The 17,627-nt window shown below is 40.4% G+C and overlaps 1 protein-coding gene across 1 annotated transcript in view; it reads right to left on the reverse strand.

Annotated features, from left to right (window-relative positions):
• The window catches only part of LTK (leukocyte receptor tyrosine kinase), a 106,296-nt gene that overhangs the window by 58,038 nt on the left and 30,631 nt on the right, over positions 1 to 17,627 (reverse strand). The window contains exons 2-4 of the mRNA XM_075105577.1: positions 5,540 to 5,653; positions 1,354 to 1,509; positions 492 to 714 (exon numbers count right to left, since the gene is read on the reverse strand). Coding sequence (XP_074961678.1) covers positions 492 to 714; positions 1,354 to 1,509; positions 5,540 to 5,653 — 493 coding nt within the window. The remainder of the gene's footprint in view (positions 1 to 491; positions 715 to 1,353; positions 1,510 to 5,539; positions 5,654 to 17,627) is intronic.

Raw genomic sequence — 17,627 nt, forward strand, 5'->3', positions numbered from 1 at the left:
GAACTCTACAAACGAAGCAAGAGAGGGTGCTCCTGAACTTAGCAGATAGAAGGAGGAAATTACAAAAGCATTAAAGTTAACCCTACATCAAAATGAGAAACGTGACTCTTGTAAAAAATTATAAGACCCCTTGAATACTTAGAGATATCAGTCATGTCACCAAGGCAGTCTTTGGACTTGAGTGCATTTTACAGCTTAGTCCTCGCATCAGTGAGAGAGTCAACCACTCTTGACCCTTCCAAATGTGAAGGAAGAAAAATGAGTCCAAAGCAAGTGTGTTCTTTGCAAAGAGGACACACAAAACCTGGGCCCGTTACAGACCACCTGTCAGGAAGCTGCACGCTTCAGTCCTGACAGTTCTACCTCCATTTTCTGCTGTAACAGTATCAATGATCTCAAGAAGTGAGAAGACATTGTTGAACAGTGGCCTGGAGGGACACCACCCTACCCTGCAATTCAAAGTCTAAACAGCGACAAATTGATTGTCTTACCTGGCATCCTCCTCGTGGCCAACTCTCAGAGAAATTATTATGTTTCTGTTTGTCTCCACATATCTGATTTCAGCTGTGAACCTCTGGAGGAGAGGAACAGCGTCCTGTGAATATATGGCCAGTTCCAGCAAGCAAGAGTCCAAGCTCCCAGGCAGGATGGGGCTATGCAGGCTGAACTCACATCTACCTGGGAGCCTACTGGTGTTCAGGAGGAAAATGTCCCCTGTGAGGAAAAAAAGAAAAAAGAAAAAAAAAAAAGAGACACACAGTGTGGATGGAAGAGAGATAATAAGAGGAAAACTGATAAGGAGTTTGAACAAAGGAATCATGAGAAGAAAGGAGAGGACTCTGCACAAAACTCAGAAGAAACAGGAAGCAGAGAAAGGAGAATAAAGCAAAATTAGGGAAATAAGGAAAGAAGTGATAGAAGGAATGAGAAGAGAAGAAACCAAGCAAAGCAGAGTGAAGTCACGTCCAACAAATGAAAGTCAAAGACTTTGCAAGTCAGACAGTAGACATACGGAGCCAGCCCTGGCATGTAAAGGGTTCAGTTTCCTAAGAAGAATCCAGTCTCTGTAAGCAAAAGTACCTTATCCTAAAACAGGGGGATACAAAAAGAGTATATAAAGGGGCTGGCTGTACACCGGGTACATATATGCAGAACTCAGGCAGTGCACATACATTACATTGCTCTTAGTGACTCTTGGGCACCGACAGCGCACTTAAGAGTTGTGCACCAGAACCAGCGTATTTTTAGTGGCACGTGCCTCAGCCTACTGGCTCCTGTTGCTGCCACCCACAGCTGCTACCTGTGCTGGGAGAAAGCTGATACCCATGCCAGGGAACCTGTAACTCTGCCTACCTTCAACATCTCCACGGGAGGAACTGTTTTCCAGAAGCAGCTGCTGCCTCTCGTGAGATACCAGGACACCAACTGAAGACAACACCCAGTCCGGCTTTCCAGAATTGTCTGTAGACGTCACCCACGAACAGCTTGAGCCGATGACACAAGAGATTTCTGTTATGACAAACCAAAGGTTTCACTGAGGCCTTCCCAAGTTCAAGGGGCAGGGGTGATATGGGCACATGAATGAGCAGATCTACAGTGTATGGGGGCTGTGTCTCACAAGAAGTGGAAGAGTTGAAGGGAAAAAAAAGTAAGTTTGTCTTGTGCAATAACAACAGAGTCTCTCCCAGGGTGGGTACAGGAAAAGAAAGACAACCCTGCAAATTCTTGGCAGGTGTAAATCAGCATCCTCCAATTGGTATCAACAGTGAATTTACAGCAGTGGAAGGTCTAGCCCACATGTACATAAAATACTGAATGAGAACAACACCTGGAGCAACAACGGTATTGAAACTGTACGGATTTAGCATTTTGGCAGAGAGGAACAAATGAAATTCTAAGGTCGACCCTCTCAGCAATAGAAAGAGCTTGACAGGCTCTCAAGCAAAATAGCTGAGCAATGCAAGCTTTACATTATTTTTTTTAACAGTTTTTCTTTCCTCCAGCAGACGGACAAAAACACCCTCTTAACAAACTCCAGAGTCCATCACACTGAGAACACTAGATCATCCTGCCCAGAATTTTTCATAATCAGCATATTATAAACCAGACAAGAAGTACTTCACTGTTCTCTCATCAATCTAATATAAACTCCCTGAAGGGATGTTAGCTGCACAAAGCTCTCCCACGCAGAGTGGGGCTGAATAGATATGGTAAGCTGGTATCAACTTGCATGATATTTATTTCCAGTAGTAATAATAATATTACAGTAATAACTGGAGGACCCCCAGGCCATATGAGAAATAATAAGGGACTAAACATTCATATTTGGGTATTCAGACCTTGCAAATGTGAATGACATAATGTTATCCCTTTGGCAGCTCTATTCCTGGGGAGGAGAAAAGGCAGGTATAAAGAACAGAACAATCTCCAGCAGATTGGCTATACTTCAATTAAACTTTCAAAAAAAAAGAAGAAATTGAAGCATCTTTTGAGTGCAACAGCCGAAGTAGTCAAGTTTTCTTAATTTTTTAAAGCCAATTGTAACTACATTTTTATAAAACAGCACCCAGTGTGCACGGGTAAGAGAAACACAAGGGTTACAGCACATCGCTGTGGCTTGGGACAGCTGTGAACTGCCCCCTGAGCACACATCGTCCCCAGCCCTGTCTGCCCTGCTTGCCGCTGGAAGTTACCGCCTCTCTCAACCTACCAGCTGGGCCAACCACCGGAACAGCTTCTCAGCCCATCTCATCGAACCTATACAGTTTAACAAAGGCCTACAGCACTGTTCAGCCCATCATTTTTAAATGGCACCCACAAGCGGGTGAACGGACAAACTGTGGGCGTACGTATGCACCGCCTCCTTCCAGCGGGGCACAGGACGGAGGGCACCAGCCACTCCTCTGACTCTGCTGGATCTAGGCGAAGACGTCTGCGCACAGCTCCAGGCTATGGTTTGGTGTGCCATTTCTAATTTATTAAAGTTTGACAGGTTAAGTCAGTACTCACAGACTTATTGTCAGTAGTAGTAATATTTTTATCAGGTAAAAATCTACTTGATCATAAAACCCAGAAAGGCATTTCTTTCACAACAGCAGGACGCTGCAAGAAAGCAAAGTGAGAGCTTGGGAAAGAAAAAATTCATTTGCTTTTTTACATAGAGGATTACTTGAAACTAATATTTACAGTGAAAATCATTTCACTAACTCTTACTCATATGCTTTCTTCCAGTAGCAAGGACTGTACCAATGCAGACTTAATCCTTAGAACGAGCCTCACATAACAAAGCCGTTTGCAGCTCAGATTAAGCGATCACAATGTTCTCCTTCAAAAGCACCTAACTCCCATACTCTCCAGGCTATGTAAAGCCTATCTGCCACAGCCTGAGACCCGAGAGGATCCAAATGCCAGGAAGAAGAGTCGGAAATAGATCAGGGAAGTTGTTGACATCTGGTAAAAAAAGGCCTCTGAGTTTTCTGGCAACAGGTCATGTACATTGCTCTGTGATGGAAAGATCAGTCAACAAGAAGCTGTTGTTTAGCATAAACTGCAGAGCAAAAGATGTTGTTTAGCATAAATTGCAGAGCAAAAGAACCGGGTACCCTCATGCGGCCACAGTATAAGAGAACACTGAAAGCTGCAAACTCTGACACTACTGTGTAGCACCTTACAGATGCTTCATATCCAGTTTTGCTTAGCATCTATGAACCTGGAGAACTTCAAGCGCAGGTCCCCAGAAACACAAAATGTGATAGAAATGAAAAGGAAGAAAGTAAAATAGAGACAAAACTATATCTATGTTACTACAACCAGCAAAGGACATTTTAAGGTGTTACAAAAGTGCTCTGAAGAAGCTCAGATTGAAGAAAGCTCATGAAGAGTCACAGGGCATGTCAGAAAGGAGGTGTATGACTTAAATCATTAGATACCATCTGCAAGATGTTACTATAAGGAACTCGTCTCTGACAAGTCTAGGTTACCTTGCCACCTCCTGTGAGTAATACATGGGACTTTTGTAGCATGCACAGGCCTTTATTTATTGTTTAGTACCTTCATTAGCGACCTGAACCAAAGGGGCAGAGTGCACCATCAGCAAGTTCACAGAGGTACAGAACAGGGAGGAGCAGCTGAGACACCAGATGCCTGTGCTGCCATTCAGAGCAGCCTGGACAGGCTGGACATTGGGCCAACAGGGGCCTCTAAGTTCAACAGAAGGAAATGCAAAGTTCTGCACCTGGGGAGGAATAACCCCTGGCACCGGTACATGTTGGGGGCTGACTGGCTGCAAAGCAGCTCTGAAGAGAAGGACTTTGGGCTTCTGGTGGACAACAGGTTGTCCATGAGCCAGCAATGCACCCGTGTGACAAAGAAAGCCAACGGACTTCTGGGCTGCATTAAGAAAAGCATTGCCAGCAGATCCTCTCTACTCAGCACTGGTGAGAGCACATCTGGAGTACTGTGCCCAGCTCTGGGATCCCCCATACAAGACAGACACAGACTTACTGGGACAAGCCCAGCACAGGTCCACAAAGGTGACAGAGGGGCTGGAGAATTTTTCAAAGGAGAGGCTGACTGAGCTGGGACTGTTCAGCCTGTAGAAAAGAAGGCTCAAGAGGATTTTATCAACGTATACAAACACTTGATGGGAGGGAATGAAGAGGAAGCCAGACACTTCTCAGTAGTGTCCACTGACAGAACAAGAGGCAACGGGTACAAATTAAAAAAAAAAAAGGAAATTTAGTCTGACCACAAGAAAACATTTTTTTACTGCAAGAGTGGTCAAACAGTTGAACAGGTTTCCCAGAGAGGTTGTGGAATCTCCACTTGTGGAGATACTCAAAAGCCATCTGGACATGGTCATGGGCAACTGGCTCTAGTTGACTGCGCTTCAACTAGGGGAGGTTGGACTAGATGATCTCAAGAAGTCCCTTCCAACCTCTGTGATTATTTCACTAAGTGAAAAGGCATCGCTTCAATTTCCAAGTTTCCACACTACTGATAGCAACTGGTTCATTTGTCTCGGACATTTATACAGCATAGAGTTTGCTACATCTATCCTGGCACCACAGTAAGACCAAATTCATCCTACCTATCTCAAAAGCATTTTGTACAGAAAAAGAAAACTCCAGTTGAAAAGAAACTTCATTCGCTATCAAGAAAAGTAGTTTGTTCTATAGGTGCTGGAAAGCAGCTCCACTAATTAGCTTTTATTTCAAGAACCCCCAAACCCAAATATGGTAGATTTTAGTGTGGAGAAAATTATTCTTTTTTTTTTTCCCCCCCTCCTTTTTTTTCTCTGTCTGTGTTTTGTTTTGTTTGGGTTTTGTTTGTTTGTTTGGGGTTTTTTTAATTGTTATTATAAGGAAGTAAGAGATTCCCTTAAGGTTATACTCACCCTTTTGAGTCATTGCTCCATTTCCAGTCAGAAAGCCAGTGGCACAGCTTTCTGGTAAAGGGTCCTTGTGACTGCCAGCATCTACCTTGCACCTAGATTCTGAAGGAGAAATAAGGAGGATGTAGGGAAGAGGACTTGTAGTACCTGGTTTAGAAGGCTGATGCAATGACACCATCCTGGTTTTTGTCAGGGAGAGCTTCTGAGGTGGATTTGGTGAGGAAGAGTTTTCTTCGTGTGATCCGGAACAGGAGACAACAACTATAACAAAACAGAAAGAGCAGGGGAAGAGTTTGGTGTTTCTGTACAAAACTATGCTCCCATTTTGTTAAACATGAACATATATTCAACAAAGCCCTGTTATATTACGCCCACCCTCATTACAGTGTACTGGTGTGGTACCGTCCTGACGATGTTTCAAAATAGCCCTACCACTTCCCAGAAACATAACTACACAAAATACTTTACTCACTGATGTGTTCCTTACTATTCTTTATCCACCCCCATTTTTACCAGTATATAACCTCTAAAGAGACACTGTGTATTCCAGTAGTGCCCCTGTTGCAGTAACGGTACATCTGGCTGCCTGCCAACAGCTACACCTCTAAAGCGTTCATACGGGATGGGGCTTGAGCAACCTGCTCTAGTGAAAGTTGTCCCTGTCCATGGCAGCAGGATTGGACGAGATGACCTTTAAAGGTCCCTTCTGAATCAAACCATTCTATGATTCTATGATTAGAAGAAGAGTTCAGCTGTAAAATATATGTTAACTGTGCAATACATGACATGGATTTATCAGCAATCTTTTGGAAGGACCTGCATAAGTGCTCTCATTTTCATCACATAAGAACACCACCCCATCTGAAACTAACGCTAATGAAACTTTTGCATCATTGCACATCTTCAGAGAACAGATTTCTTTCTTACAGCCAGGGAGGAAGCATGGATTTTCAAAGGAATCAGGTAACTTTCTTGTATCTGATACGTAGTAATAGATACTCATTCCAATATCCTTCTTATTAATCCACCTCCACTGCTATAAAAACCTTCATTAGTAACTCTAACATTTGATCATAATTATGCAAATAATACATACACATTTGTGCATTTTTATTCAGATCAAATCTTAAGAGTCCTGATGTAAAGTTTAGTTGTGCTGGAAAAAAAGACCAAAACCTCAGAAGAAATAAAGGGCCGTATAAATTGTTTTCTACTTCACTAATGTAAATATTAAACCCAGCATAAGATTAGCTGGTTTTAAACGGAGGTGTTCTTCTGGATAAAATTTTTGTTATTCAAAGTAAAACAAATTTACCACAATTATCATTAATTGTAGTACTTCTGACAATTAAATATTCAGCACCTTCTGAATTCTCTTTGGAAGAACTCACACCCTCATAGGTTTTTTTATTTATTTAAGCTGTGCATGTGAAAATACACAAGTGCCAAACTAAGTATGCAGTAATCTTAAATAAAGATTGTCCCTGGTCTTTTCTTTTCTAGAAATCACAAACAGTTTGACCAGAACAAACATATTTGTTTTCAAAAGGTGTTCGAGGACAGAGAGATGCAAAACTGGTTGCTTTCAAACCTCAGCCATGTGGATCATGAATTCAGCAATACAAAAATATGAAATCATGTTAGAAGAGACAGGAGTCCTATTCGCATGCATTGCATTTGAGACAAAGTTTTATATACATGCCATAGAAAACAGCCAAGATATTCTCAAAAGAACTAATTTGAACAGTAATATTATGAAAACATACAGAAGCACCTAGAAAAAGAAAAACAAAAAAAAAATCTCAAACCCAAAACATGTTCAACTTTTTCAAACTTACCACTCCTTTTAGGTTTTCAGCAATATCTGGTCTGATTTTAAACTGCTAAAACAATTTTCATTTTAATATATATGACAATGTGCATCACACAGTGAGTAAAATGCTGTGAAATGTTCCATGGCATGAGAATGCTGTATCCTTCCATCTTTTATTATGCTACTGAAGACAGTCATCGGTCTTCATGGGGTTCCAAGGGAAATATAACTTTAGAACAGAACAGCATCATGCTGCAGCAGATACATGCTGTACTGATGACAGGCTTGTGGTCTCCACAGACCAATAGTCATACACTATATTTTTTCCTGCCTCTGGGTTCAAATATGTAGGGACGTTAATGTTTGAAAAGATGATTCTGCACTGTATATAAGGCACTGACACTGGCCTACTCAGTAAGGTATCTTCAATAGTGGGATGAAATCCTCAAAAAGAATGTGAATTCTCATTTCACCAGCCTTATGAAAAGCAATGGGGGAATCTCATCATAAAACTGTCCAGAAAATCCTTGCTAAAAATCAATCACATATTACAAACAAATCTATTTCACCATATTTAAAGACATTTTGCTGTAGAAAGAGAACAAGACCATTTGACAGCTTGAGTCTGCTCCTCCCAATTTATGTTCTGTGTCTGTTGAGATGTTGTTCAGTTCTATATCTCCTGATCTCTGTTTAGCACTGCTGTAGCTTCAGTACTTGCTTCCCTCAGGGCTTTCTGTAAAGTCTGTTCCACCCACTCATCTCCTCACAAGCTCCAAGCTGCTCGTGTATTTTGGAAATAGCTTGAATATCACGGACCCACAAAGCATAGTGCAGCCATGGCAGAAGTTCTGCTACTGACATTTCTCCTGATAAAACTAAAACTTAATCAAAATATTTGACTTGCACTCCCCACTCCCCTCAATTACATAAAGACCTTTGGGATTTTCCTCTTCTTTCTCATTAGCAAACACAAGTTCCACTGGCAGACTACCATGAACAGAGGCCTGAGCTACTTGAAAAATGAACTTACTGCTTAAATGTGAAAAAAATATCCATTGCCATTGGTGAAGGCTGAGACAAACGAGGTACAAATGTTTTTTGTACTGTTGAGGTAAGTGTCTAAAGAAGATGCTGGTCTGGTATTAAGATATATTAAAACTTAACTGCTGCTTTGCCACAAAAAGCACTGCATAAAACTTGATCTGCTAAGTACATTATTCACTGTGCAGGCTGTCAGCGGCATCCTATTCAATTCTAGCAACAAGCCAAGAGGGCTCATTCAAACGCCTGGTACAACCCTACTCACCTATCCTGGGAAGATACCACTTGCTGAACTGGGTATATGAGAGGAAGGAAAGGCAGTCATTACAGCTGAGTTCACTGAGAGATAAAATATAGTTGTGCAAAAGACCCTAGACTCTGTGATAGGCAAGAAATTTGTTCATAGGCACCCACAGGAATATGACCCCATTCATTTATTTCCTTATAGCAAAGGATTTCTGCTATGACTCGGCAGAAGAGGACTCATAGTATGATGAATCCATGCATGAGATGTGGATAGTGGTTTTGTAACACTCCAGTCCAGCTGACGCTCTTACTTTACACCTCAATTATTTTTCTCACTCATTCAGCCTCTCTGAACTGAAAATCTAACACACACAGTCACCAACAGAAAGTCTTCTTCACTTTCCTTTGGAACTGGGAACTCCAGAGGTGCCTCCAATAACCCCACATCATACCCTCTCACAGATGCTTGTATGTAATTCTTGTATGACATGAATTTCAGCATTAGACAAATAATAAAGACTATCACTTATCAACTACATGATTTCTTTGTCTCGATCAGCAAAAGGCAATGATTTAAGTGAAAAGAAAGAAAAGATGGAGAGAAAGGAGATCCACGACTTTAAGTTAAGTCTGCCATTAAGGAACATAAAATGATCAGGAAGAAACAGTAAATGTAACAATATTCAACTTTCACAGCAAAAAATATGGGATCTTTTAACAGCACAGCACAAATCCATTACTTTTTCTGTAATCAAACACAGGAAAATCAGAAGCCTACAGCACTCAGAAGGTAATTCCATTTCTTTCACTACCTTAAAGAAAAGGTCTTCAGACACCTGCAGGGCTGAATTTTTTTCCTGAAACCCTGATGTTACTTTGCAGAAGAGAAGAAAATTACAGAAAATATTTATAGAACTCATGATGGGAAATCAATTCCAGGTCAGCCAAGCCATCTTTCTGCCAAAATAGGAGTTTCCTTTAGAGCATTTTCAAGTGCTTTTCCCCATCTAATATCAAAATAGCAACTCAATATTTCTCATTATCTTCTCAGAGAAGATAAACTAATGCACAGACTGAAAGATCCGACTGTCAGGAATTCGGACTAGACAAAAAGACGACTCTCTGTCTACTACCTATCCTAGTATTTTTCAAATACTCCTAAACCTTCCACTTTTAGTTCCATAAATAATCTCTCTCCTACATGAGTATTTACAGCTTTACATTATTAACGTTTAACCTTGAAAATGTCACTGTGATCTCCTGCTGCTTGCTATTATACTCTTTTATTCTTTGTTCAGTAGTTGGTTGGTCCCCATGTCCCTTGCTTACTTCATCACTCTCTGTACTCTGTCGAGAGAGATCGCAGGTAGTAGTCAAAAAGGGGAGCAACGTAACAAAACGTAGTTTTGCCAAAGCTTATTATGTAAGGTGGTACTTTAGGATCTTAGAGCCCTCTCCAGTTTTTCAGGGTACTTGCTGAAAGGCAGACATCAGCGCACATCAATGCCATGCTATGCAAAATGGCCATTCTGCTCCCTCCTGGGATCTCCCTGTTTAACCGTGCAACAATCTCATCAGTCATTTTGGCCAGGATAAATCCTCTTAGCTGATCATTCACCATGGCATCAAGTCTCTCTCTGGCATATTTCCTTCCAGAACAGGTATTCCTACCCTCCATATCTATATTCTTTCCCTTTGAGATACCTGGTTTTATTGCATTGGTGAGTTGGACTCTGCCATATTTTTTTCCTATTTTCATCTTTATGTTATCAGCAGATCATCAGCACAGTTATGTTGTCTTCTGACTTACTGCTAAAACTGTTAAATAACACACAGCCCAAAACTTACCCTTACAGGAAACTTACAGGCAGAATTAATTGACAACGATTTCTATTTATACTTCTATTTTAAATCTACAATGATTTGTACCAGCCCAGGCACACACTAAAGTACATATTAAGAGTTACCAATTTCAGTACATGACTGAAGTTGTAATGTCCTACATCCATACTACGACTTTTGTCGAACTTGTAAACTCATTTAAAAAATGACACTGCCACAAGTTTTTTCAAATAAGCCCTTTAGATTGGCATGTAACTATAAACCCTCTTCTAGTTCTTTGAACCTATGTCAAGTATTCTGATATTTTTACTCAGACTGATATCAAGGCAGCAACCTTTGTATTGCCAAGTAGCCTTATTTGCATAAGTAGAGAGTGTATTAGCACATGTAGTAAAATACAGCCATCCAGCACATTCCATTTACTCTTTTTAAACACTAATGCAACATTAACTTTATTCCATTTCTCCAGAATTTCTTCAGTATCCTAACACTTACTGAAAAATACAACACAGATGTCTTTTAAAGCTCCTTAGCTAGTTCTTTCAAAATTCCTGAACACAAGCTGTCTCGACCAAATATTTTACAAACTAGGCATTTTAATAACCGCTTTTTAACAACATCTTTGTGTTGTTATGAAAGCTATTGCATTATTTCTATGTGACAGTGAAGCATCAATTGTTGGGGTTGTTTTTCCTAGAAAAGAAATATTTACTGAACTCCTTTTCCTTTTGTTTCTATTATTGACCATCCTACCACACACATCTATGAAAAATACATATAATTGCTAAGATGGTTTTGCTACTAATGCACTTGGAAAACTTCATTGAGGCTGCTAACTCTGCTGCTGGTTTCTTCTTAATGTCTTCCGCTTTCTTCACCTATTGCTAAACTTTTCACTTCTCAACTTCCTTTTACTGCAACCATTGTACTTTTTTCCTTATTTTTTATACTAGCATAGATTCCCCTTTCAGCTACAGGCTTGTGGCTTGCTAGCTGTTTACACAAACAACCACATTATCATCTGCATTTTTCTGTCCACAGCCTTTCTTTCAATTCAGTTAGTGTGACATTCTTTTAAACTTCAGGAGATTTACCTTTTCCAGAAGTAGCCCTTCAGATGTTATTTAGGCACTAAAGTCCATTTATTTGAACATCTAGGCTGAAGTACATATCAGACCATTTCAGGTTTGTCTGTTTCAAAGAAGTGTGTATTCAAGCCACAATCACTTCCACTTTTATAACATCTGCTTTTAGTTCTGAGCTCAGTTCTTACCTCAATCCTTCATTTGCTGAGAATAGGTCTAAGACAATATCCTAATATGCGATATGAGGATTTGCATTCAGATACTGTCATCCCTTCAACATTTGCAAAGATGCTGTCATGCTGGCAGAATTAAACCTCCAATACACCACTTATATGAAGGCTTCACACACACAGACACAAAAAAGCTTTTTGTCTCCCCTTACACACAACAGGCTAGTTAGTGTTTCATCTATGTCTTTAGCTGGATTTGACAGTCTATAGCAATCATTAGCAAGCACATCAACATTTAATTTAGGTATTAATCGATCTTCTGGCCTTCCAGGTCATTTGGCTCAACGGCTGGGGAAGAGGAAATGTCATTTTTGCCATACAATGCTATTCCTTACCTAATTCTGTCCTTTGATTTCAATCACCAGAATCCTCCCTCCTAGTCTAAGAAATTCCAGTCTATCAGCATTTAGGTTTAGAAATTAGTAATTCTATTCCATCGTCACGTGTTTATTAGCCAGCCTCATCACGTTGGCACTAGGCAATTAAAGAAATCCTCTTTCAGACCTTGGTGCCTTAATTTTATTCTCAACACCTTGACTCTCTGCTAAACAAGTGATTTTTCTTCCTCACTTTTCTATCATTTCCCTTGGTTGCTAATTTAACACCATTCGAACAAGTCTGGCCTAACAAGTCTAGAAGGCTGCTCCCCCTCCAGTGAGCTGGAGGCCAGTCAAACCATGCAGCCTCTTTTCCCCAGGGAATACAGACAGGCATGTCATAGACTCAACACTTAAAAAACACACCCGACTAGCAAAATGCTTACAGACCTTTTTTGTTTGTTTTTAAACTTTCTGTATTGTGTGCAGGACATAAATGGCATCTAAGAACATACCTTGTATGTCCTTCTTTGGCACCATTAGAAGATTTCTAAAAATCAGTTACGTTCTGGAAAACTAAAACCAGTCATTTGTGCTAGTATGGACTGCCCTTGGTAGCTCCTTGCTTATTTACTTCAGGAAGCTGTTGCAGTCCTATCTGGTATCCCACCCACAAGAGACAGAAGGCCACCTCATTGCCCCGATGCTGACTGATGACAAAAGTCTTCCTTGAAGGGTGGCAAGTGGATCAGTCTGAAGAGCTTTTCATGACCAGGCACTGAGCAACTCCCCGTTATAATATTCACTTGGATTGCCAGGGGTCATCTGCATTTTCCATGACATACAGAATGACTAAACGTTTACAGTTGTACAAAATTCCTACAGTCCTCTTTCCCGCCGCTCCCAGCATGCCCGCTTCCTGGCTGCCTCCAGTTATACAAAATGCTGCTTTGTTCCTCATTTCTTTGCTTCCTCTCTTTGGTCACTCAGTGACCATTTGCTTCCCTGGATAGCGATGTTTCCTGAATCCTGTTCTCCAACCACTCTTTATCCTCTCCAATGCTTTGTAGTGGGTGTACTCATCCTTTCAAGCCTCAAATCTTTGTTTCTAATAAAATCACTCCACTGCGCTTAAAAACCAAAGACTTTTGAAGCTCCGGCACCAAATACAGTACATCGCAGCTTTCCATCACTGTGCTGCAGCTACTAGACAGAACTCACCCAGAAAGAGTTTTGCCCGTACCATCTACATTCTCCACGCAAAACTCACCTATTAGATAAGATGCAAGATGGAATTCTTGGGTCCTCCCCTTGATACTACTTCCCTAACTTGGCATATTGCCTCTGAATAGCAATTTGATGATTACGATTTCTTATTCAGTTGTCAGTGTACACACACACCTACTGAAATAGAACTGAATGACTATTTTAATTACCGTTGAGAAATAGCATGCCAGAAACACTTCTCGAAATCCAAAAATATGCCATCTACCGCATCCTCCTAATCTAACTGTGTAGTATATACACGTGCATACTCATGTGTGCACATATTGTCACATTAACTTAGAAAGATTTCTCTTTATAGCACAGCTGCTCATTACTCGTATGACTGTTTTTATAATACTAACTGCTTATTACTTACCGATAATAAGAGCTAGGCTTTGCATTGTATTTCACCTCTATTAAAGCTGCCAGGAGTCAAACATATGCTACCCAACTGTCCAAAGGCTTTCCAAGGACCTTTGAGATGCACTGTTGAGGGGAGCTCCATCCTGTTCTTTCCTCTGTTCAGGCAGGGTGATTGCTAGCAGAAGAGGCATCTACTCTATTTCCTCTAGCTGTGCACAGACATGATAGAGACAGCTAACACAGGTTGTACCAATGTCGGCTCTGAATAAAAGGGATTTGTCCATATGACCTAAAGCTTTGCTGGAAATCAACTTCTGCTTTTCTTGGTAGAATTTCATTGGTCTGAACTACAGCCTTGCATCTAAAAGTTGGCCTTCCCTGGGGTGATGGCATGTAAAAAACCACATGTGCTGCTTATATCAAATCTGTGTCGGAGACAGCAGAATTCCAAATAGTGAACTCTTAATCTGGTACCTTTTCGTCCGTTGCTCCTCCATATACGTTAATGGGGAAAGAAACATTTAAACCAAAATTAAGAGAGGCATTACTGTTTTTCTCACAGGAAATATGGGTCCTCCTGGGTTCATAAAAACTGGCCCGGGAGGGGGAGGGAGAGAAAAAATACCAGAAGTGTTCAATGAACCAAAAATTTAAAAAGTGGAAAAAAAAATTTAAATTCTTGAAGCCTTTTATTCCCTTTTCAAATCTTAAAACACTTTCATTTTTTCTGCGATAAAAACACCATCCATTCTTCAGGAAAACTTTCCTTTCTCACTGGTTAGATTTTTTAGGTTAACCTTTCAATATTTGCAGTCTAGTTTACAGTCAGGCCGCACAAATGGTTACGGTGTCGAAACCAGAAGGATGACAAGCTTGGGGGAGAGGAAGGATGTCAGCCTTTCAAGCTGGCTTCGTCATTAGAGGAAAAGATGTGAAACTGCATCCTAAGATACCTGTTTTAAAACAAACTGCCAATGAACCATCATCCCAGAGGGAGCACAGCTTGGACGACTAGCTTACATTAGATGTATATCTCCAAGATAAGGAGCATGTGTCCAACTCTTAATAGAGATTTTTCAAGGAGCTCCAAAGAAGAACCAAGGAGGAGTACATGATGGAAATACATTTTGCCTTCCAAGGGAACAGCACTCCAAAACTGCTGTGCTCTTGTGCATAAATTTAGAGGAAGAAATATAATTGTTTTATTCTTTCAGAAAAGCACTCATTACAGTGTTTTTCAGTTGCAGCTTAAAGGGAGACATGTATGTGTGAATTCGCACGTATAGATGTGACAGGCATAATTAGTCACAAGGGAAGATGAAGGAAGAAATAAAGCCTGCAGATGCAGAGAGAGTTAGAAAGTGGAAGAGAAGGGCTGCCTCAAAAGACTACCCATAGCCTTACTCTGCTGATGACTGTAAAATGCTGAGCAGCTACTATTTCTCATGGCACGTTTTTATACAAAAATGCCACTTCCATTACTTGATGGGAAATACTAATATCTTCCAAATACTCACGTGGGAACTATTATAGCATTTTGTTAAAATGTTGAAACATGTATTCTTTCCTCTGTAATTTGCTCCGAGTTCAGAGTTTGTTACATTTATGCAGTAAAATGGTGTAATACCCAGCTGAAGGAAAATATTTTAATGCTTTCAAAACAGACTGTTTGCCATGCCGGATGACTCCTTTTGATTAACTCAAAGCATAACTTTGAAACCATTTGGTTTGTGAAAAATGTTAAGATTTTGAGTCTTCATCATGATTAGAAATGAAATAAGATTTCCCAAATCAGTTTCCTGTGAGACAGAATATTTAATTTTCAAGAAACTGTCGTGCTAAGATGCCAAGAAACCCCTCTGTGAACAGCTCAGGGCAACCAATAAAATTAGGCAAGAGAGAAATGGGAGACATAATTGCTAGACAGCTGCCCTCTAGGAGACGTTCAGCTCCCAGCTCCCAGATGCCTCTGCATTTTGTGGCCTGTGGCAAAAGCTCTGTGTCCCTGCCCTTCAACCGGCACAGCAGTGCAACAGTTTGCACCAAAGAGAAATTGTGTGCCAGCAAGACACTGGAAGAAATAAAATTTTCACATCCAGGTTTTGATTGAATTATTACAGTGAATGTGGAATTGATCCTGTATAATTCAATTTAATAAACAGAAAATTATTTTCAATTACTTGATTTCACAAACCATAACTTAAGTGGAGAGGACAAAAGTGAGTTTAAGCTGTCCTTAATATCCCTTGATCTTCAAGGTTACTTAATATTCCTTTCCATCCTTGGTTCACAAGGAACAGCCTTAGGAATGTTCTAAACCTATGCACTGCTCCAAGAATCCCTCAGGGGCTTCTCTGCTCACAGAGGATATCCAAGCACAAAGACACATTTCCTGCACTTCTTTGATCTACTTTTGACACACAGATGACTGCTAACAGCTCTTCATCATCTAAGGATAACCCTTTGAGAATTTAAGCCTTGCATACCACCATAAGTCACCCATAAGGATGCTCCATACATCATTAAAAGCAGTTAGATACACACCTTTCTCTGGTAACCCTTCCCAGATAGGAACAGAGCCTCTCACGCCACAGCACCGTGTCTAGCAGAGACGCTACCCACACACCCAGTTCCGATTCCTGCTCTGCTATTAGCACCCTGAGTCACTGTATATAACAACACAGATGGTAGGATCAGCCTCTTGGGGAAGGTGCTTTCGCTAAAGCAAAGGGAAAATGTGATGCAAAGACTTCATTACTGTTGTCTTATCAACCCTCCTGGTTCACCTAAAGGAGAAGCAAGAACTGTCACAGCCAACGCTAATTTCCTTCTCCAGGACTTTGCCATGGAATCCAACAAGCTTTTCTCCAACACTCAGCTTCTGTATTGATCTGCTAGGAGATTGTTGAGGGATCAGAAGCTAATCCATGCATAGGAGATAATTCCATCCTCTTGCAGTTTCATATCAGAAACAATGTTATCTCCTAGTTTCATTAAACCCTACCAAAATCCACTCTCTGCTGAAAAGCACGTGACTACCAGTGAATTCTGCAACGCAGAGGATGCTGGTAGCAGAAGAGGAATGCCTAAAAACTTGCATGCTCCCATGCGGTTTCTGCTACCCATACATTAGTACTCATTTGAGTACTAATACTCAAAGCCCTGCGCACAAACTGCATGCAAAATGCTTCTCAGTACAGTTTTGCCTTGAAGAGAGCGTGCACAGTTGTGCACTGTGCCCTCACACACAGATGTAATACTCACACAAAGCCATTTGCACAATAGTCTGCCCAGCAAATTAAACAAAAAAGATAAATATTTTGCCACATCTATTTTTAATAATGAGGAAACACTCAGATATTAAATTAAATAGAAGATACATAAACTGACCAGCTCAATATAGACAGATGTTTCCAAGATGTAGCAGTGACAAATGCAGCAGAAAAAAATGAAGCTACCATTATGGGAAAGCACCAGGTGCCATGTTTTGAGTTGAAAAATTCATGTTTAATCAAAAAAGGATAGTCTGATACACATAATGTTATTTGTGAAGAGTAAGTACCCATTTCATTTGACCATACCAATCTGAGAATGTTGTGATTTTCTGCTATCGAGCATCCTGTACTTTCTCTTCTAAATCACAAAATCCTCCTTTTAGAATCAGTAGTAAACATATAACACTGTGAACGTCCTCTAGTTCCTTTTCTTTCAACACCCTTACTAATGATTGACTGCTTTAGCAAGAAGATTACGCTATTCTTGCCTTTACCTATTCTCTTTAAAAGGAGCTCTCCTATCAGCTTCCTTTTAATGAAAAACAAATAAGGAAGAAGAAAGAGTTACACCATCCCTACAGAAAGACAAAATACTGAAAGAGCCTGCTAGTTAGTTGCTTCTACTACAAGAGCCTCTATTTATCCCTTCTGAGACTGCCCCAGAGATTATGTTCATCTCAGCCCAATAAGGAGCAAGGGATTAGGAAAAGCCTAAATAAATGTATCAAAAAGAAAACTCACAGGTATTGCAAAT

Source organism: Phalacrocorax aristotelis, chromosome 10 (assembly GCF_949628215.1).
Source record: "Phalacrocorax aristotelis chromosome 10, bGulAri2.1, whole genome shotgun sequence".
Lineage (NCBI taxonomy): Eukaryota > Metazoa > Chordata > Aves > Suliformes > Phalacrocoracidae > Phalacrocorax > Phalacrocorax aristotelis.